General features: G+C 44.9%; 2 protein-coding genes across 11 annotated transcripts in view; both read left to right on the top strand.

The window, feature by feature from the left end:
- The window catches only part of LOC110001469 (R3H domain-containing protein 1), a 45,136-nt gene extending 27,621 nt beyond the window's left edge, over positions 1-17,515 (top strand). For 4 of the 10 annotated variants that reach the window (XM_065951986.1, XM_065951989.1, XM_065951988.1 and 1 more), the window contains 13 exons: positions 656-925; positions 1,439-1,593; positions 2,488-2,616; positions 3,484-3,879; positions 3,997-4,135; positions 7,877-8,034; positions 8,161-8,294; positions 10,329-10,432; positions 12,713-12,894; positions 13,605-13,773; positions 15,120-15,217; positions 15,301-15,385; positions 16,293-17,515. In XM_065951986.1, the coding sequence (XP_065808058.1) occupies positions 656-925; positions 1,439-1,593; positions 2,488-2,616; positions 3,484-3,879; positions 3,997-4,135; positions 7,877-8,034; positions 8,161-8,294; positions 10,329-10,432; positions 12,713-12,894; positions 13,605-13,773; positions 15,120-15,217; positions 15,301-15,385; positions 16,293-16,561 (2,288 nt within the window). In that variant the 3' untranslated portion in view covers positions 16,562-17,515. Of the gene's footprint in view, positions 1-655; positions 926-1,438; positions 1,594-2,487; positions 2,617-3,483; positions 3,880-3,996; positions 4,136-7,876; positions 8,035-8,160; positions 8,295-10,328; positions 10,433-12,712; positions 12,895-13,604; positions 13,774-15,119; positions 15,218-15,300; positions 15,386-16,292 lie in introns of those variants that run through there. The other 6 variants (XM_065951987.1, XM_065951991.1, XR_010665537.1 and 3 more) reach the window with 6 other exon arrangements.
- Positions 17,516-17,772: 257 nt separating this feature from the next.
- LOC136178177 (uncharacterized) lies at positions 17,773-22,274 on the top strand. Its single transcript, XM_065952225.1, has 4 exons — positions 17,773-17,875; positions 17,976-18,260; positions 19,668-19,762; positions 20,489-22,274. The coding sequence occupies exons 2-4, from the start codon at positions 18,038-18,040 to the stop codon at positions 21,638-21,640; spliced, it is 1,470 nt and encodes a 489-aa protein (XP_065808297.1). The 5' UTR covers positions 17,773-17,875; positions 17,976-18,037; the 3' UTR covers positions 21,641-22,274.
- Positions 22,275-23,016: the final 742 nt, after the last annotated feature.

Genomic DNA, 23,016 nt, shown 5'->3' with positions numbered 1-23,016 from the left:
GAAAGATGTCCAAACGAATCACCGTAGGAGAAAACCTCACAATGATGAGTTCTTGTCTAACCACCTGGATGAAGTCAGAACTGCTCCCACATTGCAGGTGTTAGGATACATTTGCAAACTCCAGTGTGTTCTCCTCTGCGGGTTTGTCGTCTTTATCTCGGCGAGAAATCCTCTGCTCTCCGTTCCATTCTCTGCCACTGTTTCCCATCTGGCATTTTTTTTCTTTTTTTGTTGCCAATCTCCTGTTTGTTCTTTTCTCACAGCAGCAGCAGCATTCTTTGCCTGAGCAGTTTCCTTTCTTATTTTTTTAAAGCTGTTTACGAGGCGCCCCGGCTGCCCTCACTTTGTGTTTTTTGGGAGAATAACTCGAGGGGACATCTCGCCCTGCGCTGCCGAGTACTCCTGCGGTCGCCCTTCTCCTTAAGCCCCCCCAAAATAACCTTTTCCTTGTAAAAGGCTGCACACCATTTCTACCTGGAGAAAAAAAAAACAGGAGCTTTTAGTGTGGCTGCGATGGGGGCCGAATCATCCAGTCATCTCAAGTGAAAAGTTCTAGACACAATGTTTCACTTTATGGTCAAAAGTCATGGTCTTAATCTGTCATTTGTTTTCCGAGTAGGAAGGAAATGACAGGCGCCCTTGTTTGTGTCCTCAGGTTCAGAATCGTGCAGTAGCGTCGGCTCCTCGTCCAGCTCGCTGTCCCGTCCCCAGCTGCCCCTCCCACTCCCAGGCTCATCCTGGTCCAACATACCCAACGCGCCTTTAATCCTCCCGCCGGGCGACACCAGAGGCCACGGACACCCTGAGATGATCAAGAGCATCCCTTCCCAGCCGCCGTCAGCCGCCGACGCAACCAGCTACTATGTGTTGCCGCTGGAAGCCTCAGGGATACCACCTGGCAGCGTTCTGGTCAACCCACACACAGGTATTTAAAAAAAAAAAAAAAAAAACATTAGATTTTTGCTAAATCAGAAGGCACAAGATTCTTCTCTCCAAAAGGGTGGTGACCCAATCTCAAGCAACCAAATTAAATCAAAGCAATTCTCTCCCAAAATAAATCTTCCCGTCTTGTAATTATCTTTTTTTTTTTTGCTTCTGATGAATATTCACGACCTGGGTACAGAATTACAGGCTGGATTAGGGCCGCAGTCGGTTTGTCCGTGAAATTAGTAGTCAGACCAAAAAGCATGCTGATCAAAATGCATGGAACAGATGGGAAGAATCTGTAAATATTCATCATCGGCCCGACTCACAGTTTTTGCACTTTTGGGTTGCAGACTGAACTTCAAATGCTGCCAAGGTTGTTAATTTCTTGTTGACTCTCCTCTCATGGACCATGTTTGGCTGTTTCTGAGTGCTTCCTTTTGTTTGATTCTGAATTATTAGTATTTGTGAATCCACATCACTCTCTCTCTCTCTCTCTCTCTCCCTCTTACAGGAAAGCCTTTTATCCACCCCGATGGCAGCGCTGTTGTTTATAACCCGGCTGCCGTCACCCCTGCAGCTGGCAGGAACCCACAGCAGGGGAAAACCCCACAGCAGCCAATCCCTGCCCCCACCCAGCAACAGCAAACCAATCACCTCCACTCCCAGGTCAGTGGGCGTGGCTTTAACTGTCAGCATGAACCGTTTTCTTTAACGCTACATGTCTGTTTCGCTCCTCCTAACCTTTACTAACCTGTAGTGTTGAAATGGGAGGAGCTTCACTAACCTGACCATTTGATAAACCCCTCCCACCAACACTTTTAAGCAACCATGAGACAAACTAGAAGGCCTGACACAAACTTATTATTCTCTGCTTTATTTTGGAACCGATTATTACAAACCAACAATAGCAAAGTGAAAGTTTCTAAATATTAAAGGAGCAATATGTAAGATATCTACTGAATGAAATCATAAACTATAAGATCAGACATTAAGGAAACATGCTGGCTTCTCTGACAGCCATGCAGCATCCAGTATGTCCTCCTACTAAATTCCAATCCAGGTGTGGAAAGTTTTTTATTTTTTTGTTTGTTTGGCGATTTTAAGGGCCGTTTTTCAAAACAAATGGCAAACCAAAAACAGGTGTTGCAGCGATGGAAGCTGGCAAGCGAACTGGCTCACACATCAATACGATTCTCCCCGATTCTATCTCTGTGTTAGCTTTTTAGCTTGTTGGCTACGCCCTTTAGCTGCTGTGAACGAGAGGCCGTCTTTCTTCCCCTTCTTTCCAAAATGAGGTTACGAAGTATTTCAACGGTCAATTATTTTTAATTTAATGTTAACCTCTTGTTTAAATAGATGTCAAATGATTGGCCTTGAGCTGCTGCAAATAAAATACTCAAAGTTGCTAATTGTAAACTCGGTGTCAATGAGGAAGGTGGGGGTTTTGCAAATGGTCAATTGGTACTCCAACCTTTTTTTTTTTACAAGCATCCTGCAGATCCTCCAGTCTCATCTCCTTTCCCCCCTCTGCCCATTTTCTTCTTTCCTTTCCCTCCTCAGCCGTTCTGTGCTCCTCTCCAGCTGTCCTGTGAGCCTGTCCACAACCCAACGGTCTCGTACCACCATCTTCCTCCTCCTCTTCCTCCTTCTCAGTTCCTGCCCGTCTGTCCTAACCAACAGTACACTGTGGTACAGAACTACTTTCTTGCATTTTAATGATGACTCCCTCTCTGGCTCATTAAGCGTTTATTACAGACGTCTTTTTATTAGCGCTGAGAAAGATGTCCAAACTTAAAATAAAGTTCTGAGCCTTATCAGAGTCTTATACTAACTCAATTTAAAGCTTTGTTTCAACACATATAAAGTTTAAGCTTCACTTTTCCTTCATTTTTTTTTATTCCACCTGCAGTTTTCTCTCCTTATTTTAAAATCTTGAGTTCGCTTGGCAGTCAATTTAGTCGTTGGATAAAAAAATTGGACGATATCGAACCCCGAGCACAGCGTAATCTCCTCCTTTAACAACTTCAAACCTGACCTTTTTATACCCTCTAAAATATAGCATTCCATTTTTTCTTCCTGACTGAAAGGTGGATCTAAATCCAGCCAGCGCCCGCTCAACCTCATATATAGATCATGCATTCACTTAACCTCATTTCTGACCTGGTTTCAGTGAAATACATGCCTCTGCGACTAATTACGCCTGTTGGAAAGTTCCATTAATATTTAATTCATCACCAGATGTTGGCGCTGAATAATCCATGACTAAAAACACTACTTTTCCAACAACATGTCAGGAATGACCCGAACTGGCATGCAAGTGATGGTGCAGAGAAATAGTTTACTTTCCCCGCTCTGCTGCTCTCTGCAGGCCTCGGTCCAATTTGACCCCCGCCTTGCGTTTCTTTAAACCCTCAAGTGAAAGTCAATGAAGTCTTTGATTCCGCACTTAGCTTAGAAATCATCTCCCCTGTGGATGAACTGTATCGAGCAGATTTAGTGATTAAAATGCAGCATGACCTCGCCTCTGACTGTCGCTTATTTCTTTCCCTTCTTCAGTCTGACGCCCTAAACGCCCAGTTCAGTCACATGACTCTGGCGCAGCAGCCACCCACCGAGAGTGGCGCTCCAGCTCCGGACGCCCGCCACTTCCCCACCTACCACCACCACCACCACCACCACCCTTCCCCCGTGGTGCTGCAGGGCGCTCCCCCTCACCCCCAGCAGCAGCAGCAGCAGCAGCAGCATCATCAGCAGCAGGTTGCGAGCTACATGATGGCGGGGCCGTCGGGAGGACACCCAGGGGTCCTTCAAGGTCAGCACGTCTCTCTGCAGCCCCCCGGCCCTGGTCACGGGTACCCCAGCTCAACCCCGGGTCCTGCTGCGTTCCCCGGGCCAACGCTGAACCAACAGCTGATCCAGCAGCACACGTACATCCAGCAGCCGCTCCAGCAGGTAGGAAGTCCAAAAAACACGCTCCATGACGAATCCTTTAGTCCTCCTGTTGTTGGGAAGTACATTCAAATGGGACCTGCTGTGTGTCCTTGAGTTTGTGTTGCGCCTCTCTTCCAGATGTCTACGTGTTACTGCTCTTCAGCCCATCACCCCCACTGCTCCAACCAGCAGCAGCAGCAGCAGCACCACTACAGACCCCCTGTCAACCCGCTGTCCTTTAACTGCCCTCAGAGCCAAAACCTGCCCCAGCAGCAAGGTACGAGCAGTTATTCACCAGAGCCGTGTGAACTCTTTTTTTTTTATTTTATTGGCATTTTTATGACATCAAAAGAGTGAAAACCCACAACCCAATCCATGGACGTGGTTTAAACTCTTTTTCTTAGTGGCTTCATGTCTCCCTCTAGAAACAAACATATTCTTTTCCTTGTGCTCCACATTATCAAGAGAACAGCTCAGCCTTGATTCTGAACCAATAGATTGTGCAAACTATCAGCCCCTCAGAAGGTATTTTATGGCGAGTGTTTTGTTTGTGTGCGTCGACACGAGGGAGCTCTGCCAGCCGCGGTCCAACGGCTCCACTGAAGGACAAACATTTTCTCCCTTTTCTTTCCTCTTGTTTGTTTTTCTGCTCGGTTCAGATGTCTCCCCGGGAGTCATCTACTTGATTATTCTGCTTCTGTTTTTTTTACTTCCCCATCACCACAGGAGTTTCAATTGTTAGCTCCTGCACTGTCTTCCTCACACACACACACACACACACACACACACACACTCACACACATGTCGGTAAGTGGCTGCGGCACTATTCTGTCATCTGCAGGCTGCAAATGTAGCTACCCTGCTGGGGATCCGGGGGGAAAAGACAGCGGACAAATGAAGCTGACCTACAAAGGCAAAGGACAGCAATTATTTCTCAGGGAAAGAAGAGCCTCATGTCCCTGCTGTTTTTACCTTAATTAAAAAAAATAATAGATATAAGACCAAGTAAAGGTGAAGATGCCACAGCACACATAATAAATAAGTCATCAGTGGGACTTCTGTGTTTCTCACCTCCACCACAGAGCTCTGGCTTCAGTCATGGTCTGTATTGAGCCGGGAGAGAGGAGCGATCTGTCTGCGTCGCTGTGTGTACCGCCACAGGATGCTGGAGTTCATCAAAGGTTCCTGTGAATTTTTACAAAGAAGAAGAAATGCGACACTTTCAGTCAAGGCTGAAAAAATACAATTTTATCACAGTGCATGAGATCGTTTGACTTTTAAGATACAGGCCTGAGTATAAGGGCCATGTTTTCATTTCACTATTCTGATGCTGTCAGATAAAGTGTAATCAGGCCCAGTCCACACTAGAGCTGGGTATTTCCCACAACCCGAACGACCACGTCCGACGCAGAATTCCCTACAACCGCTGATCTTTATTGTTGAGAATAACAGCAGATCGTACAACTTCAAACACTTCACTCCAGGTCCTCAGAGATCCTGCAAAAACATGAAATATGTTCATCCCAGAGCTGTGGTTAAGGTGTTATAGTGAACTGAACCACAGGTCTGCACAGCTTTACTGTTACATGGAGTCTGTAACATCTGCGTCCATACATGTATTTGCAAGGAGCACATTACGATATGTTGCCGTTTTTTGTTTTTTGGAGCACAGCCCTAGTCCACATGTAGGCAGGTATAACAGAACTTTTAAAAACGCACCATTCCAGCAACAGCAACGTCCTCGACTTGTGAAAAAGTTCTCGCCATTCCTCTGCAATGACCATTTCATTTAGAGTTTCCATCTGTGTACGCACAGCATGTATAAAGTCCAGTTAGGGCCGTTAACACCAGCTTTCGTTTGGTCACGTCTGACATCGCACTGATCTCATGTGGAACAAAAGTGACAGTGTCGCACGCTGGCGTTAAACGGAGGAGAAACCGGCGCCCAAAAGTCCATTTAGTTCATGTTCAGCGACCTAAAACTTCCACACTCTTTCTCTCTCTCTGATTTCTGACTCTATCCACTCTCCGTCCTATCTCTCCATTACAGGAAAGTACATCTTTTTAGATTTATTTAGAATTCAGAAGGGACAATTTGCCTAAACTGGTAAAGCGTCAAACTTAAAGAACAGCAGATAGACATATAAACGTTGAGTCAGAGCCATAATGCAATCTTCCATTTCTGTGAATTTATTCTGATTCGTGTCGTTATCCTAACATCGAAGAATTTTCCTGCACCTACTTTCCAAAGAAGATGACCTTCTCTCTTTTGGTTTATCGAATGTTTCATTGATATTCCCGAATATTTCAGCTGCTCAGGTTTGAGCTTTTTGCATCTCTTCTTCATCAAACATCATAAAACACTGAATTCAAAAATCTCAGACTGTGTCAGGCAGATGAAACAAGGAGTTTAACAAAAAAAAAAATGACACCCGAGGAGTCATTTTGTGACAAAACGAGAGATTAATGAGCCAGTTAAGACGATAATTAGAGCCATCAGTCGCAACCCCTAACGGCAAGTCGAGCTCGACATTGTTGCTCGAGGAAGACGGAATATGTCAAGTCATTACAAAAATGGCATTTTACATTGTTGCATGAAACAAACGCTTGTCGACTTTGTGGTATTCATCATGAGGCGCATGTGTTTTAGACAAAAATTTGGCTTCATCTCATTGGTTTATCAGCCACCTGTAGGGCGGCTGTGGCTCAGTGGGTAGAGTCCGCTCTCAACTGGACGGTTGAGGGTTCGATCCCCAGCTGGGCAACATGTTCGATGTGTACTATGATGATGATACTACATAACGACCTCTACCGTCAGTGTGTAAAAGCACTTTTGAGTCGTCAGAAGACGGGAAAAGCGACTTACCTTCAGTCGTTTTTTTTTTTTTTTTTTCTAAAGCGACGAGCTTGAGAGGCGGGATACGGGGCCGGGACGCTGTCTGAGAGGCCTCTACGAATCTCACAGTGAACCGGTCTCTTTTCCAGCCCCTCACTCCTCACCGGCTGGACATGAAGTCACTTCCCCTGGCCACGCTCAAACGCACAAATTAAGCCTCAGCCCCTTCCCAACCAAAGGGCCGTTAAAGCCTCAACCTGCAGGAAGGAGCGCCGTCCTCCATAACCGGGACGGTCGCCGATGCTCGTCGGAGGCAGGAACCGGCGGGGTCATTATCTTCCAGAAAAGTTCCAATTGGCGGAAATCTGCCTGCTGGACTGGAATAAAACGGTTGCGTTTTGATATTATGGTCATTTCATGCTTGGGTTGTAAGTGAAGGTGGGAGGCGAGGGCGGATAAAAATAGTCCCTCCCGCTCTCCGATTCCTCGCGGAGCGCGTTCATTGTCTAAGTTGGACGCTCCTCCCCTCGGGGGGGCGTCCGACTGTAAAGACACCTTCACAAAAGGGCGTCCTCTCCTTTTTGTCACCAGGGACGGTATTTTTCAAATGTCTCTTTTTGTCACCTTGACATTTAAAGGGGGCCTGATTTCTCCCGCCCCCTTCCCTCCGGCGAGGACTAAGTGCCGCCATTTGAGAGCTTTTTTTTGGGGGTGGGGAATGGACGGCACACCTTTTGACTTTGTTTCCTTCTCCTTTGGGTGCTTTGAAACAAGAACTGTACAAATGTGAGCCGTAGTGTGTTTATAGCGCTCTCATTCAGTGGCTGAGGAGCGCCTCGTCCACTTAGACTGCAGCTTCAGGCCACTGCAGGCGAAATCAAATTTATTGACTTTCTCATTTATTTCCAAGAGCCTCAAACCTGCTAAGCTGTAACAGCTCAACTCAACTCTCCAAATCTTTCAATCTGCAGCAACGCTCTATTGTTCTCCTAATGACGAGAGCATTTCCCTTTCAAATCAATGAAATCTTCAGCTTCTTTTTTTTTTTTTTTTAATATCGGCCGAGACTCAAAGCCCTCATGAATATGAATCGCTCTGGTTTTAATATTATCACCATGTTCTCTTTTCATTCGGTCACAGCGTTGTGCCTTTTTTTTTTTCCCCCCCCTCATTTCGCCTCAGTGCACCAAGCCGTGATGCCAAACCCAGCGTCCAACTACCAAACCATGGTGGGCGTGCAGCCAACAGCCAACCTCGCTCTCACTGGCAACCAGCAAAGCAATATGGGCAACCAGATGCAAGGCATGATGGTCCAGTACCCTCCAATGCAGTCTTATCAGGTATTCAGATTATCAGTCTTAGTTTAAGAATTAAAAATCTGAGCGGCATTAAAGCCTTCTCTATTTGTGCTAAAAAAAAGATCCAGGTGTCTGTATTTATTTGCCCCTCGTTTGATTCCCTCGCAGCAGGTTTCCATGCCACAGCAGACGTACCAGCAGCCAGTGTTTGTGTCCTGTCAACCAGGACAGGGGGCGGTGGCGGTCGCCGGCATGCAGCCCTGCTACAGCCTGCTCCCCCCGAACCAGCACACCACCATGAGGTAAACTTTCACGCTCACTCCATACAAAACACTTTAAATCAAGCTCACAAACATTCACCATTAACTAGTTCCCTATTAGCAAGGCTGAAACTGGTGTGATTTTGAAAGTAGCATTCCCACAGTGCTCCGTCTGCACCCACTGTGCTCCCTCAAAAGCCATTTCAACAATCGTCCCGCCAATAAAAGATATAAAACAAACACAGAAAAGCTCATTAACGGTTTGAAAATCACATTTCCTGCAGAATTGTGTGATGTTCAGGGGAACTTAAATGACATAGTTACTGCCCTCTGAGAGATTAGCTCCTGTAATGCTAATGGACACTTTACATCAGTGTATGAATGTGTAGGTGTGACCTGCGGTGGTCTACTTACCATACAATGCCACCGTCATTAAACACCCAGGCATCACAACAGAGCCTCAGAGAGAAGAATAGTGTTTTTTGTGTAACTGAAAGTGAGCATTATTATTTTTGTTTACAGAAATCTAATTATGTTCCAAATGGCTCTCAGAGATGAGTAATCCAGCCAGACTCGCAAATATGTGTAACAATTAAATCAATACTTCTGATGAATGGGAGCAATTAGCGACACGGCACGTTTTTTGTTCGGTTCAAACATGATTAATGTCATAACCGGGTGTACATTGATCCGTTTAATGGCCGTTTCTAAAGGTCCAAATTAGCTTTTTAATCATGTTTGGTGGACTAACTTTTCCCCAAATTTAACTTAAAGCTGCCCTGAGTGAGTTTTTAGCTGCGTTTAAAACAGGCTGAAATGAAGACTGGTGCCTCTCGATGAGCTATAAAAGCAAACGGGACATCAATGACGACATTTGATTACTTCTGGGTGGCCATCTTTAATGCCTGTACCCACTTGCTGCCGGGTCGGTGTCACACAAAGTGAGTTACAGTTTCACCTTTCACATTTTTCCGCTGCAAAAATTCTGCTCCAGTGAAATGTTCGACTGCTAAAAAGACAGCAGGATGACAATTTTTCATCAGAAAAAAACACTGCGAGGACAAGATCTGCAAATGCATTAGAGATGCCACTTTTGTCCACAGGGGGGCGCCAAAATTGACGCTCGCTGAAAGTTTCCCCCGAACGACCGCTGAGGCTGCTTTAACCAGGCTAAGATGAAATACGCTGCGTCTTCGCACAGCGCTCTTTGGTTTATAGACCGAACACGTTGATGAGTGAATCCTCAGATCGCCTCCGAGCCGAGGTCGTCTTTGTTCACCGCGAGGTGGGGGGGGGAAGTTATTACCACACTGCTTGTGGTGAAGCGGGTTTCTCTGACACCCTCTCTGACGGAGCTCGAGTCATTTTCCCTGCATTACTTCTTCTGCAGCGGAGAAGAGTGCAGCGCCGGATTCTCTCATTAAACGCTGATTGATAGAACTAGTTCACAGAAAACAGAACATGTAATTAGTTTCTACCTCCACGGACCCAATCAATCTGGATACTGGTGAGAGGAGCACCACTGGGACCCGCTGTGCGCGCCCGAGTACACAACAAGCATCATGAACACCGCCATGTTCTCAGCCCTCACCTGCAGAAGAACAATGCACACACACACACACACACACACACTCTACGCGGAGAGGTCACCCGCTCATCGTCCCAGCTGTAAAACGAGGCCGCTTTAGTAGGCCAGTCAGCGGGGGAAGTGATTTATGCGGCAAGTGTTGGGAGCGGCTCAGTCGTCTCCCAGGAGGGGCCGAGCGTCCACCTGCAGCCCGCTTTTCCACCAGCTGCACAACGAGTCCCCGCAGGCAGGTAGCTTACGAGTGCAGACTTCCCGCAGATGGATTTGAAGTTTAAATTTCAAAATGTAATACCCCAACCGCGGCGCTAAGATCTCAGAGCTCCCCGGGAGATTACGCCCCGGGTTTCAGAGTGATTATTGAGACCTGCTTGAGGTGCGAGTGCGGAAATGTTGGGAGCTTTTTTTTTTTTTTCCAAGTTTGGCTTTAAAGACTTTTATTAAAAATCTGCGGCAAAGACACTTGGTTAATTGTGCCGTTTCGTTCACAGTTCAACGGTGAGTTTCCTGCCCGCCCCCATGATGGAGCAGCTCCAGTTTCAACAGACCTCATCCCAGTGCGTCTCCCAGCAGCACCCAGGCCAACAGTATACAGGTACCAACACACACAGCAGCAGGCATTTCAGAGGATTCACTTTCCGCCCTGGAGATTCCCCCATCAGTGCCCCCCTCCCTCCCCCCCCTCCCCCCTCCCATCTCTGTGTCAATAACCGCAGAATATATTCCTACACAGCTTCTTAATGAAATCATCTTTCCCGGGTTTACTCTCGCCATTGTAAGCGTGTGATTAGATTTACGCTGCGGATTTTCAAAATGAAAAAAAAAAAAAAAAAAAGAGCGAGGCGCGTTGGCAACGGTTCCCTGGAGTCGGGATAAGTGAAAGTGATTTGCACATCCACCTTTTTTTTTTTTCCCCTGCATGGAGATGAAGCGGCCAGTGGGTCCAGCATAAAAAACTGCATAAAACCGTCTGACGGCAAACAACTCTCTGAAACACAGTTAGAGGTTATTCATCGTTACTGCAGCACTCCCAGCACGAGATCCGCCCCAGCAGATGAACTTGGATGTGTATTGTATGTATCGTCTCTGAACATGATGTTAGCATCTTTAGTGCTAAGAGGACGTTAGCCTGTTTCACCTGTTCAATATGTCCGAACAGGCAAAAGAATCAGAGGATTTCAAAAAAGGTAAATTACATTTAATGAAGAAAAATTGAGGCCGATCGGGATGTGTTCTAGTCTAGATTTTGGAACATGATATTTCCGTATACAGAAGTTTTTTATTTTATTATTGTGTCATGCATACATCCATATGCCCGCATGTGCTTACATGACACCAAAAAGAGAAGTCAAACTAATGAAACAGAATATCCTGTCTTCTTTTCCAAGCTTTTGAGACAAAATTGGCAAGTTTAAACACATCAAACTTCAACAGCCATTCCAGTTTCTGCACATCTGTCCGCCCCAATATTTCAGATTTGAAACAATAATTCTCTAAGAACAATGCAAAAGAAGATGGTACTCCGTTTCAACTTCGTCCACCTCGCACGTCTCACAAAGTCTGTTTTCTACTGGAATATTTTTTAATCGACCGACTTTCGATGACCAGAGGGAGAACACCAGATCTTAACTGTGCGACGAGGATCTTTTTAGATAAACGACACGTTACATAGAACTCATGCATAAAATAATTTTTGATCTGTACATGTGTCCTTAGTTTTGGCTTGTGCAGAACGTTTCCATGTAAATGTACGTCATATCCACCTCCTCGATGATATACATTTGGATAAATCAGCCGATCGATACATCTTAAAATATGTGTTTTGTGAGGAAACGGAAACAAATGAAGTACTTTTTATATATAAACTTCATTTTACAATAAATATGCACCATACATGATGAGAAATAAACGCATCAATCCAGACGTTTAGTAGAGAAGAGGTGAACTTGTTAGAGCCACTCTTATAGTAAAAGTGAATGAATGAACACAGTGAAGATTTATCCAGTGGGGCAGTAAGAGAATCAATAAAGATCTTTAGAAACAATCAGATCTCTTTTAATTCCTCACCTTTTCTCGGATTCATTTTCTCCCCCGTTCTGGTCTCTCCAAATCCGTCCCGAGGCCCACGTGGGGGGCGGCCCTCCTTAACCAACGACCTTTATTATTCATGTCTGATTATTACGAGGGCGCAGCGGAGGGCGCCCGTCATTTTGGAGTAATGAGGTCAGATGAAGGTCTCGCCGCGGCCTCACCTACAGCGTCACCAGTAAACATTTATTAATTGGCTGAGGCCGCGGCCGCAGAAATAATCTGCAGATTAAAAAAAAAAAAAAAACGCGGGAATATCAGTCGTCCTCGCTCGCTGCTGTTTGGGAATAATTCATGAATCAACAGCGGCTGTGCAAAGTTATTCAAAAATGATTAATGTGAATTTAATGTAAACAGAATTAAATTAAATCCACGTACTTGCTTCTTTTTTTTTTCTTTTTTTTTTAAAGTTCATTCACTGGTCAGCCTCTGATTGTTTGTTTTGAAGTCCCATCAGTCACGTTCATGCGTCACAAACTAATAAGATAATTGGATCTCCGGGATCATGCAGAGGATTTAGCAGTGAATGGACTGTTATTGCCACCACGGATGTGCCCTTATAATTAAGGCACTTAAGACCTAATTGCTTGGCGGCTAACAGTACGAGAGCGGCGTTATAGTGATGAGGTGAAGGCTGAACGAGAGCACTGGAAAGAGCTTTTGGGTGAATACACATTTAACCGTCTGGTGCATAAATAATGATTTTTTTTAAATCTCTTGTCAACATTGTTTCCCAGCTTGCTGGATGTTTTTTTTTTTTTGGTTTTAAATGTGTGTGTGTTTGCAGGGTTGTTGCCCCCGGCGCCAGGCAGCGGCATGGTGATGCTGCAAATGACAGGGCCCCCCTGCCAGCAGCCCCGGGCCCCCTCCCCCTGCCAGCGAAAACAGCCCAACCACAAGCACCCGGGCGCCGAGCACCCGCGCAGCCGCAGGCCCGCTGAGCTCCCCCTGCCTCCAGACAACACCCAGGTACAAACGCTGCCCGAGTGCAACCAATCAAAACCATCCAACTTTCTCTGGAACAAAGTTTTTTTTTTTTTGGTGGGGGCTGTGAAGTGAAAAGATTGTATGTGTAACCTTTTTAAAAAAGAAAAAAACTTATTAAGGTTGACTTATGGTTTGGAAAAATCTTTAATTAGCTCAGTGGCCCGGAAGGTGTCGCCGTTGACAACAACAATTCCCACATTTCAAATTAAATCATGCATCAGCTCAGGTAGCGTTTTGCCCTATAAGACGACACAGTGCGTGTCAGAAAAGTTGGGATAGTCACAAGAAAGCAATTTTGAAAGCCAATTATGTTCGGTTGTCTGAGTCTGACAGTGATGTTGAGAATTGTCCCCTCGTGCCAAACGCGCGGCCCTCTGCGGCGCTGCAGGCGGGGCAGGGAGCCGTGGTAAATAGGCTCCGCAAATGAAGCCGCCGCTGAAAATGAGGAGAAAATAGTCCTCAGCGTTGGGGTGTAATGGTACATTAGGGGGGGGGGGGGCTAATGGTACATTAAAGCAACAACTTGAACGACAGAATGACTTTGCCAAAGAGAGAGAAGCAGCCATGGTTGCTTTTTTTTTTTTTCTTCTTCTTTTTTTTGAATGAACGTGTTTGTGTTCCCCCCCCTCCCCTCCCTCCCCCCCCTCCCCTCCCTGTCATCTCTCACCGCATCGCCGGCGTGTTGTGTGTAGAGCAGCTTGCCCTCGTCTCCGGCACTCACTCCCTCGCCAGGCCAGCCGCCCAGCGCCAAGGGCCTCCCATCAGGCATCTCGTCCATCCCTGTCATGGCCCACCACCACCACCTCCACCAGCACCACCACCACCCGCAGCTCCCTACAGCTTTCTGCCACAGTGGACAAGGTCAGACGTGACACCTGCTTCACTCTTCACTCTGTCATTATTTGTGCCTCAAACCTTTACGACTATTATATCACAGTATATTCTATTACCTGGTAACGTCTTGATACCGCACAGTAAGTCGATCCCTCCCGCACTCTCACTAAAGCCACAGCGTCACATCGTGTCGCTTTTACAGCCAGTTGGACAATTGGATCAGGAAGTTACTAATGGGCTGTTTTTGCTTACAGTCTGATTGCTACTAAGATTATCTGTTAACTCTGGGAGGAGGGAAGAGACGTAATGAGAGAAAAGAAAAAAACATGCACACTGGAGTTGTTTGGCTTTATGAACCTCGCTGAAGAAGCAGCTTGACTCATTTTAGCGAGTCGGCTGCCTCGAATCTGTTAGCTAACTAGATCAAATCTTTAGCTATGCCCCCATTTTTAAAAATATTTATTCAAACGCTCGCGTAAAACTGAGTTTGATTTAAGCGTTTCATCGCTCGTTGTCTTTATTTTCGCTATTAGCCGCCGTGCAGCGTGCTGTTAAATGAACATTTGTCACACGCTGAAGAAAATGTCACACTTTGAGGGTTGCCATGTTTCATTTAGTGGCCTACGTCAAATATTTGAGGGCGCAAACCTCTGTACGGAGGCTGCAGTCCTCCAAGAGGGGCGGCCCAGGTTCGAATCCGACCTGTGGCTCCTTTCCCGCATTTCATTCCCTACTCTCTTTGTCCCTGATTTCCAGCTCTGTCCGCACCAAAATGCCCCAAAAATAAATATTTGAACGCCTCGGCTTTGTCGCCAAATTAGCGGCAACTCAATTGCTGGCTGAGTTGTTTGCTTGCTACCTTCAAAGACAGTTAGTTTACCAGCTAATAGAACAAATTCTACCTTAAAATAAACAGATTCATTAAAGCCTCAGGAAGCTAAATATGTATCTAAAAGAGTAACTGTGGTGTTAAAATATAAAAACATTCCTGCTCACTCTGAGTTGATAGAGAAGAAGTCAAACAGCACAAGGTGGAGTTTTGTCCTTCCCTGAATTAGCTCAATTATATTTCTTTAAAAAAAAAAACAATACATAATGGATTGAGGCACAACTGAATCTCTTATTTCTCTTTGAATCAAGTCGATTATTTGGAATTATTTCCCCTCAGCATGCGATTGTTTTTTATCTCCAAACCAGTTCCCCCTTGAGGGATGAATAACTTGTTTTAATTGTGTATGTTTGCATTTTTTTTTTGCATTTATTTTTTAAACGACAGAAAGCTTGATGATTTTTTTAGGCTCCTTATATACTCACAGGAGATGATTTTCCTGATTGATCTGACAATCCTTGTTTTTTTTTTGTTTTCCATTCAGGTGAAGCGCACTACTCCCTCCTGGGCCAACCCCTGCAGTACAAACCCTCAATCAGGCCTCCGCTGATCCATGCTGCCCACATGGTGGCCAAACACCAGGTGGGACACACAACGCTCAAACGTACACATTCAGAGTGTCGCCCGCTCACAAATAACCGTACTGTTACCCTCTGTTTCCTCAGGGTCCACTGGGGGTTTGGCGTAGCGGTCATGGGAGGAAGGCCAGCAGAAAACCTCTGTCTTCAGATCTCAGTGTAGGTCAAGCAGGTAATAGGAAGTCCAGAGGGAGGCTTGAGTTAACAGCGGTGCTTTTTTCTTTTTTTTTTTTCTTTTTTGTTGCCGTTTAGCCCTCTGACCGAGTTGTGACCTCCCCCTCTCCGTCAGGAACGCACTGTAGTAAAAACAGATGAAGTCCGTTCTATGCAGGTCGATTTTCCCGGTCCTGAGTGAAACATCAAGTTTTCGATGTCAATCAGATTCAGCTGCTGTGTAGACTGTGTAAGCAGATTAACTGAAATAACATTTATTTTTTTTATTGTGTCAAAATGTGCTTGCTGCGCTCCAAAGCTCTGCAGAAAAAGAGCGTCTGTTTGTGACTGTAAGCAGAATAAATCACAGAGCGGGGCAGAATTCACACCTGGCAGTGGAACCTGCAGCCCCGGCGGTATTGTGCAGAAAGAAATGTGCTGATTATTTCAAATATGGCCGACGTATTTTTTTTTTTTTTTTTTTTTCTGCACTCGTTGAGATTTTTGTCTTTCTTTCTGCATTATTCAGGCGCTCTTGTCAACAATCCCTCTCGTACAACCAACAAGGAGGGGGAGGGGGATGTGTTGTGCACAAAGTGTCAGGGAAAAGTTCAACAATGCATCGCTTGCTTCCAGACTGTCACACCTTTTTTTTTTTCTTTCTTTTTTTTGCACCTTTTCTTAAAAGTAACCAATGAAAAAACTGAAATGAAGAGCTTTATACTTTAATTGTGCTTGAGCACGTTGCGACAGGTTTGAGCGTCCTTCTGCCGAAAGCTTCACAGCTGGCAGCAGCAGATTATTGAAGCCTCCCGATGGCGCAGGTCTGATTCTTCTCTTCACCTGTGACAGTTGTTTTATTTATTCTGTGTGTGTGTGTGTGTGTGTGTGTGTGTGTGTGTGTGTGTGTGTGTGTGTGTCTGCAGTGAGCAGCCACATTCTGGAAGTGACACATCCTCCGCAGGGGATCAGCTGCACAGACTCCCACCCACTCCTGGCAGAGCTGTGCAAAGGGGGCAGATTGATCCAGCGGCGGCGGCTGTCTGACCATCAGCCCGGGCTGTGCAGAGACGCTCCCAGCGGACACCTGGCCCCATCATACTCCATCTTTGCCATCCTTCCCTCCAGATACAACAACCCCCAGGCCGACTTCAAACCCCGAACTAGTACCAGACACAAAGGGGGAGCTGTGTGACTCGGGACAAGGCCGGTTTCATAGCTGCTGATGATCACGGTGCGCCCAAGGAGCGCCACATGAACGCACATCCAACCACCTGCCTCTGCTGCCTCAGTCTGGACTGCCCTCGGTTCAAGTCCCAGACTCTGTCCAAATCCAAAAACAGTATCCAACGTTTGAAGAATGAATGTTTACTTTTATTTAGTTTTACTTAATTTTATCTTTTTTTTTTTTTTTTTGGCCAACAGGTCCGTGCAGGGTGGGAAATTGAGTTTTGTATGTGAAATATGTCCGCGGCCGCAGAGCTCAACTCTAGGCCCCGCCTCTATTCTAAAACTAAGTTTGCTATTTAAAGCGTTTGGAGAGCTTTGGGATTCATTTGCCAGCTTTAAGTGACACACTGTGGCTCCTTTTTTATTTTATTTTTTATTAGCAGGTGTATGAATGTGATACCGACACATCCCACAAAACAAAAACCTACACATCTGTTTTTGTGCCCACTTCAAAAAAAAAAAAAAATTGGGGCTCACATCATTTAAAACTGAGCGTTCATATCAAAGCAGTGGCTCTGTCTTATTCAACATCCATCAATACTTCCATCATGTGTGGTCCCTGCTTGATCTCAGTCCCCGCCTCGTCAGTCCGATCAGCATTTATCTCCCGTCAGTTACACAACGATGGGTTTTTCTCGTTCATCATGGTCCCCAACAATCACACGCAGCTGCACTTGTACAATGTGAGCCCATACAATAATAAACACTGAATAATAGATATACTACCTGAATTATTTAAAGTCACTTTTATACACAGTGAATGTTGGATTTGCACTGAGTGATGAAGGAGATGGAGGTGTGTTTGGAATCATACAGGGCCTGGATTTTTCTTTTATTAACCCCCATTGTACCTGTTTGTTGCACTCGGCCAGGCCACTTTCTTTTATATTTAATTAAAATGTTTATATGCACAAGAAAACTGCACTTTTGTTCCTTCATTTGGTCTCCTGGTTGATTTCCTCTTTCTTCTTCTTCTTTTTAAACTTTTACTCTTAACAGGTTTTTGCACCAAAACATGTTCTACATTTTTTTTTAAAGCACAAATACCAGCAATAGTCTAGTCCACACACTGAGGGTATTGAAGTGTTTCCTTAGTGCAAGATGTTGCTACACTGAGGAGGGGGCGGGGGGGGATGGGGGGGTAGTGGGGGTAGTGGGGGGGGGGGGAGCAACAGATGAGGCAACTGTGTGGAAAATGTTGCCTTGAAGTTTGTAAATCTGCCTTTGGGGTATTGCAGAGATGCGCGCTTTCCTGCAGCATGAATGAGCCCTCTTCATTGTGAGTCAATTAAAGAGAAACAGAGACACCTAGTGGACAACAGAGGTTACTACAGGTCGGTATCACAAGTGTGTTTGTGTGTGTGTGCTTCCGTCTCCAGGCCAGGCAGACAGAAAGTGAAACTGTAAACAGAAGTTGTTGAAGGTAAAGTGTGCATGGAGCATGGCTGAGAAACGCGGAGGTGTTGTGGAGATGGACGCGTCGGAGAGGAGCAGGACGGTGGTTGTGTCCGGTGTGCCCAAAGTGTTGCCCGTCGACCGGATGGTTGACAAGCTGACTGTGCATTTCCAGAGGTGCCGGAGGAGTCACGGAGGGGACGTCGAGGTGGTTCGATACCCGACCCACATGGACGGAGTCGCGTATGTCACTTTTGACAAGCTTGCAGGTAAACAAAGCAGAAAGTACACAGAAGCTACTGTCTAAAGAGAGAGAGGAGGGGGGGGGGATGTTTGGTAGGGTGGGGGGGGGGGGGTAAGTCTGAAGCAACATGCAAACAGCTGTTTATCTGTTTATAGTGAAGACCCCAAACTACTACACAATTATATTCCTATCACAAAGTTAAGCACTAATTAATTACACCCGGCCATCTTTGAAAACCACACTACTGCCGTACTGTGTGTAGGTTTTCTTCAAAATAAAATGCCTCTCTTCCCTTCAAAATAAAATGTAAGGCTGGGCGTTATTGACCAACAAATAATAATAATAATTATAGTCATACGTTGATATTTTTTTATTTTTTTTTAGCTGAATGGCGATACATGGTGTATATTTTGACAACAATTTATAAAGAAATAACAAAACCAAAGTCCGTTTTCAGTCAAATCAACAGAAGCTGAATGGCTTACAGGTCTGCACTGTCAACATGAAAAATGACAGAATGATGAACTAGGTTTTTGTGAAATCAAAAAATATTAAATAAAAATGACCCTTTAGATAAAATGTGTGTTTTGTCAAGCAGGCGGTTCTTTGAGTTTTGCTCAGAGAGGGCGATTTATTTTAACTTTATGTTAACATAGACAATACTGTCCTACCCTACATCTCATTTTACAATATATCAGTATTAATTCATGTCCCAGCCCTAATGCATCCCTCTAACGAATCATATCAAAGATTCAAGCAAGATGTAATTACTTTATCTAATCTTTTAAATGTTAAAAAAAATCTGTGAATCTTGTGTAGTGATTTATCTAAAGTCATATTCATGTTTCTTTCTTAGATATTATTTCAAGTGTTCATTATGAAACACCCAGGTTGTGCATGTGATCTGCAAATAAAGTCATAAACTGAGAAATGTGCAAAAACCCAATCGCGCAACAGACGGAGTATCTTCCCATCCAGATGGTCTGAAGAGTCCGTCTGGAAATACATCAGAAAGAACTAAGTGTTGCTAAAGGATCCACAGGGTTCTCCAAAGACGGCAGTGATTTTTATTTATTTTTTTATAAAGGAATATCAGATGTAAGACTTGAGGGGCTCAGACTGTAGCGGTGATATAAAAACACACAGGTATTATATGACTCATATCCCGTTTTCATGCCGTAATTGGATCCTATGGGAATAAATTGCGGCGTCTATGATGGTAATTTAGAGCGTTGAAATATAAATCAAACATTTATTTACATGCAGCGCTGCCTGGATGTGTGTTCCCCTACTTGCTGACATCAGATCGGTTTACAATGAGTGGAGCGAGGCTCTGTGCGCGCTCTGTGACGGGGGGGGGGGAATAACAAGCATCGTGATAATGTTTGACATGTGAGACCACAGCAGAAACCAGTACGGTGTTCTTTGGCAGATGCAGAGAGGGCGGTGTTGAAGGAGGAACAGATCATGATGGATGATGAGTTTCCCACAGACTACCTTCTGACTGTGTTTCCTCTCACCAGAGATGTGAGTATGGGAATTAGTTTTGAGTCCTTTCACTTACGCTGCTCTCCCTCCATCCCTCTTTCTCGACCTGTCCGGATGTCGCTTTCTACCAATGAGTCCAGTTCTGCTCAAGGCTTCTGCCAGTTAAAAGGACGTTTACCATATCCTGTTGCATTTTTTTGCAGGAAAGCCCCTTGAGCATGCCGCTGTAGTATCCATGCTTTCACCCATTAGTGCGGTTTCTCCTTATTGGTCGCCTCCGCCTCTTCTTTTCTTTTTCCACGAAAAGACCACGGGCTGAAAACGCCAGCGCCATTCTCCACTTTTTACCGGACATTATTCTCCGTCAGAAGGCTACCTATAACACGAGTGGTGACCGACAGCGGTGTGAAAATGGTCTTCTCGTATCGTAACAATGAGCTACCTCCCCCTGCTGGCATGGAGGGTTATTTCCTCTAAGGATGCGCAGGTGGTCGGCCGTCGGCTGTAGTCTTTGCGGTGTGTTCGAGTGCAACTTTTTGCCATCTGCTTGGTGCGTCCGGGCCTTAACAGGAAGAAACCTCGAGCAGAACTAGACTCATTGGTGAACATTCATCTACTGCAGCTCAATGTATTGAGAAAATGAGATTCCAAAGAGAAAGGTCGAAATTGTTCTGCATCTTTTTTTTTGGGTGCTCTGTAAAGGATCACACATGATCATTGGTTGATTAACAGATGTACTGATGAGGTTTCATTCCTGTGCTGCAGGTGTCTCAGTATGTCTCTAGGGCTCTGGTCGATCTTTCCCTGTTCGGCAGCGACCAAGCATTCCTCATTCAGAGTCTGCGCTCGGCCCACAGGTCGCTACATTTCCTGCCTCTGCTCCAAGTGAGAAAAGCCACCGTCGAGGGGCCTTTAACCGCCGTCCGGGCCCTGAGAGACGACCTCGTCCGCAGGGCCAACCTGCTTCAATCTCAAACTGCTGCCGTCCAAACACCAGAAACTCCTCTTAATCCAGAGGTCATATCTCATGGAGGGGTTGTAAACTGTGCTAAAGCTAAAGCTAATCCGGCGAACAGCTTATCAGCACGGCTGCAGACCACAGGCGAAGTCAAAAGCCCGTTCTTAAAAACTCAAACTCCAAACGGTCCCTCGAGGCAAAAAGTTCAGGAGAGGGGCTCGGCTGAAGGAAGCTTCTGTGACACAGACGTTGACGGAGCAAAGCAGAATTTTCAAAGCAGCATCAACATGGCCGCCGCGTCTAGAAGAAGCCCGGACGTGTTCAAGCAACATGCGGAAGAAAAGCTTAAAGACGAGAACAATGTACAAAAACACACCACACCAGACGGGACAAAAAGGATGCAAAAAGAGAATCATTCGGATTCTCGCTGCGTTAACACTGGCTATCAGAAAGAATCCGATCAGAGGAGCACTGCTGCCGGATTTCAGGATGTTTCAAACTCATCCAGGAGAAACACTGAGGAAACAGTCTGGGTTGACTCAAACACGCTTCAATACATTAGAAAATTTGAGAAGGAGAAATTGGACAAATGCTTGAGAGGTCTTGATGCTACTGCTGAATTCAGTGAAGGTTCTGACCTGGCGAGGGTGATCTTGTCTGGGAGGCAAACCTCCAAGGCGACCACAGACATCCAGACGGCGTTGGAAGAGTGTCAGACTTTGATGGAGGCGTCGGCTACGACCTTAAGAGTCCACGAGATCGACTTGGGTGAGGAGGAGCGTCGACAAAAACAGGAAGTGATTCAGATCTGCGACGATGTGAATGACCTGTTTGATGATGTTCTGTACATGTTTGAGGGTTCTCGTATTAAAATCATCGGCCCGTCATCGTCTAGTTATGTATTCTACAGTTTAGCAAAGGGTAGAATTTCTCGACTTCAATACAAATACCTGTATTAAAAAAGTATTTAAAGTTGGAGCAAAAATAACTTGAGTGTAGTTTCACCGCTGACCACAAGATGGTGCTGTTGTTCTGTGTTTTGCCTTCTGTGATTGTCACAAATGCAAGTTTTTGGGGTCATGATTTTTTTTGTTACACTCTTGACTGTTTTTTTCTCATGTTCTTGATTAGATCTAGAAAGTAAACATTTTATTTGTCATAACTCAGAAAAGTCAGTTTAATGCAATTATGTGTAACCGTTATGTTAACAGGCATGATACATAACGTCACCTTGTGTAAGATTTTCCACCAACGTGCATCGTAGAAAAAAGGGCACCTCTGAATCTACCAAAAATAATCATTGTTCATTGCAACAAATAAAAACATGAATTTGCTCAAAAGTTGTCAGAATTATTATTATTTTTCTTATTATTAGTATTATTTTTATTTTATTTTTTACCCTTAATTTAATTATCTTTTTCCTCTTTGTACCTTTTCTTTGGATTTTTATTTATTTTTATTTTATTTCATGTTGTATGTATTCTTGTATGTTTAAAAAAAAATTATATATAAAAATGTGCCAGGATGAACAAAATATTTGATGAAATATGACAACTTGTAATGTAGTCAAACAGCCTGCAATGAAGTATTAAAAAAATAATAATAATGCATGTCTTGTGATAAGCAATGACTTACAGTAAGTCCCTTTTTTTTTTTTTGCTGCATTACAGATCTTGACCAGTAGGGGGCAGTGTGGCACTTTCTCCCGCAGAGTTTGCTGTTTAAAAATAGAGACTGTATCTGCCACAGCCCTCCTCACCAGTGTTATAATGGAGGCTGGGTTTGGCAAGCAGGGTGCAGATTGGCAGACAAATGATGTCAGTTGGACGTCCATTATGCACACACACTCACACACACACACACACACACACACACTAACGCGCACACACACACACACACACACACACACACACTAACGCACACACATGCATTCAGAGTGCTGCACCTTCTCCGTGCATATGATGTGTGAAGATGCTCAGTGAAATCACGTTGTGTGGCGAGCTCTTTTTTTTTTTTGTGTGTCTGTGATTATTCAAATGAGCTCGCTCCACAGCCTCGATAATTGATTCATTATGTAAAAAAAAAAAAAAAAAAGCCACACTTCCATAATGAACACACACAAACAAAGACAATCACACATCTCCCAGACACACACACACACACACACACTGTGGTTTGTTACCATAGGAACATAGTGGAAGAGGTTGCCGAGCTGCAGTGCTGAGTATTGTTAGGGAAAGCTCTCGAACACAATGAAAACATCCAGGAGGAGAGTGGAATCACATTTTCAGAAGAAGAACCCCTTCATCAAAGACGAGCAGAGGAGAGAGCATTT

The sequence above is a fragment of the Labrus bergylta genome, chromosome 24 (genome assembly GCF_963930695.1).
Source record: "Labrus bergylta chromosome 24, fLabBer1.1, whole genome shotgun sequence".
In the NCBI taxonomy this organism is placed as follows: Eukaryota; Metazoa; Chordata; class Actinopteri; order Labriformes; family Labridae; genus Labrus; species Labrus bergylta.
Note: the sequence above shows the minus strand (reverse complement) of the source record. Positions and strands in the feature narration are given on the sequence as shown.

Coding starts and splice junctions, on each gene's coding strand:
- LOC136178177 (XM_065952225.1), top strand. CDS start 18,038: ATGGCTGAGAAACGCGGAGGTGTTGTGGAGATGGACGCGTCGGAGAGG. Junction 18,261..19,667: donor CACTTTTGACAAGCTTGCAG/GTAAACAAAGCA, acceptor GTTCTTTGGCAG/ATGCAGAGAGGGCGGTGTTG. Junction 19,763..20,488: donor TGTTTCCTCTCACCAGAGAT/GTGAGTATGGGA, acceptor CCTGTGCTGCAG/GTGTCTCAGTATGTCTCTAG.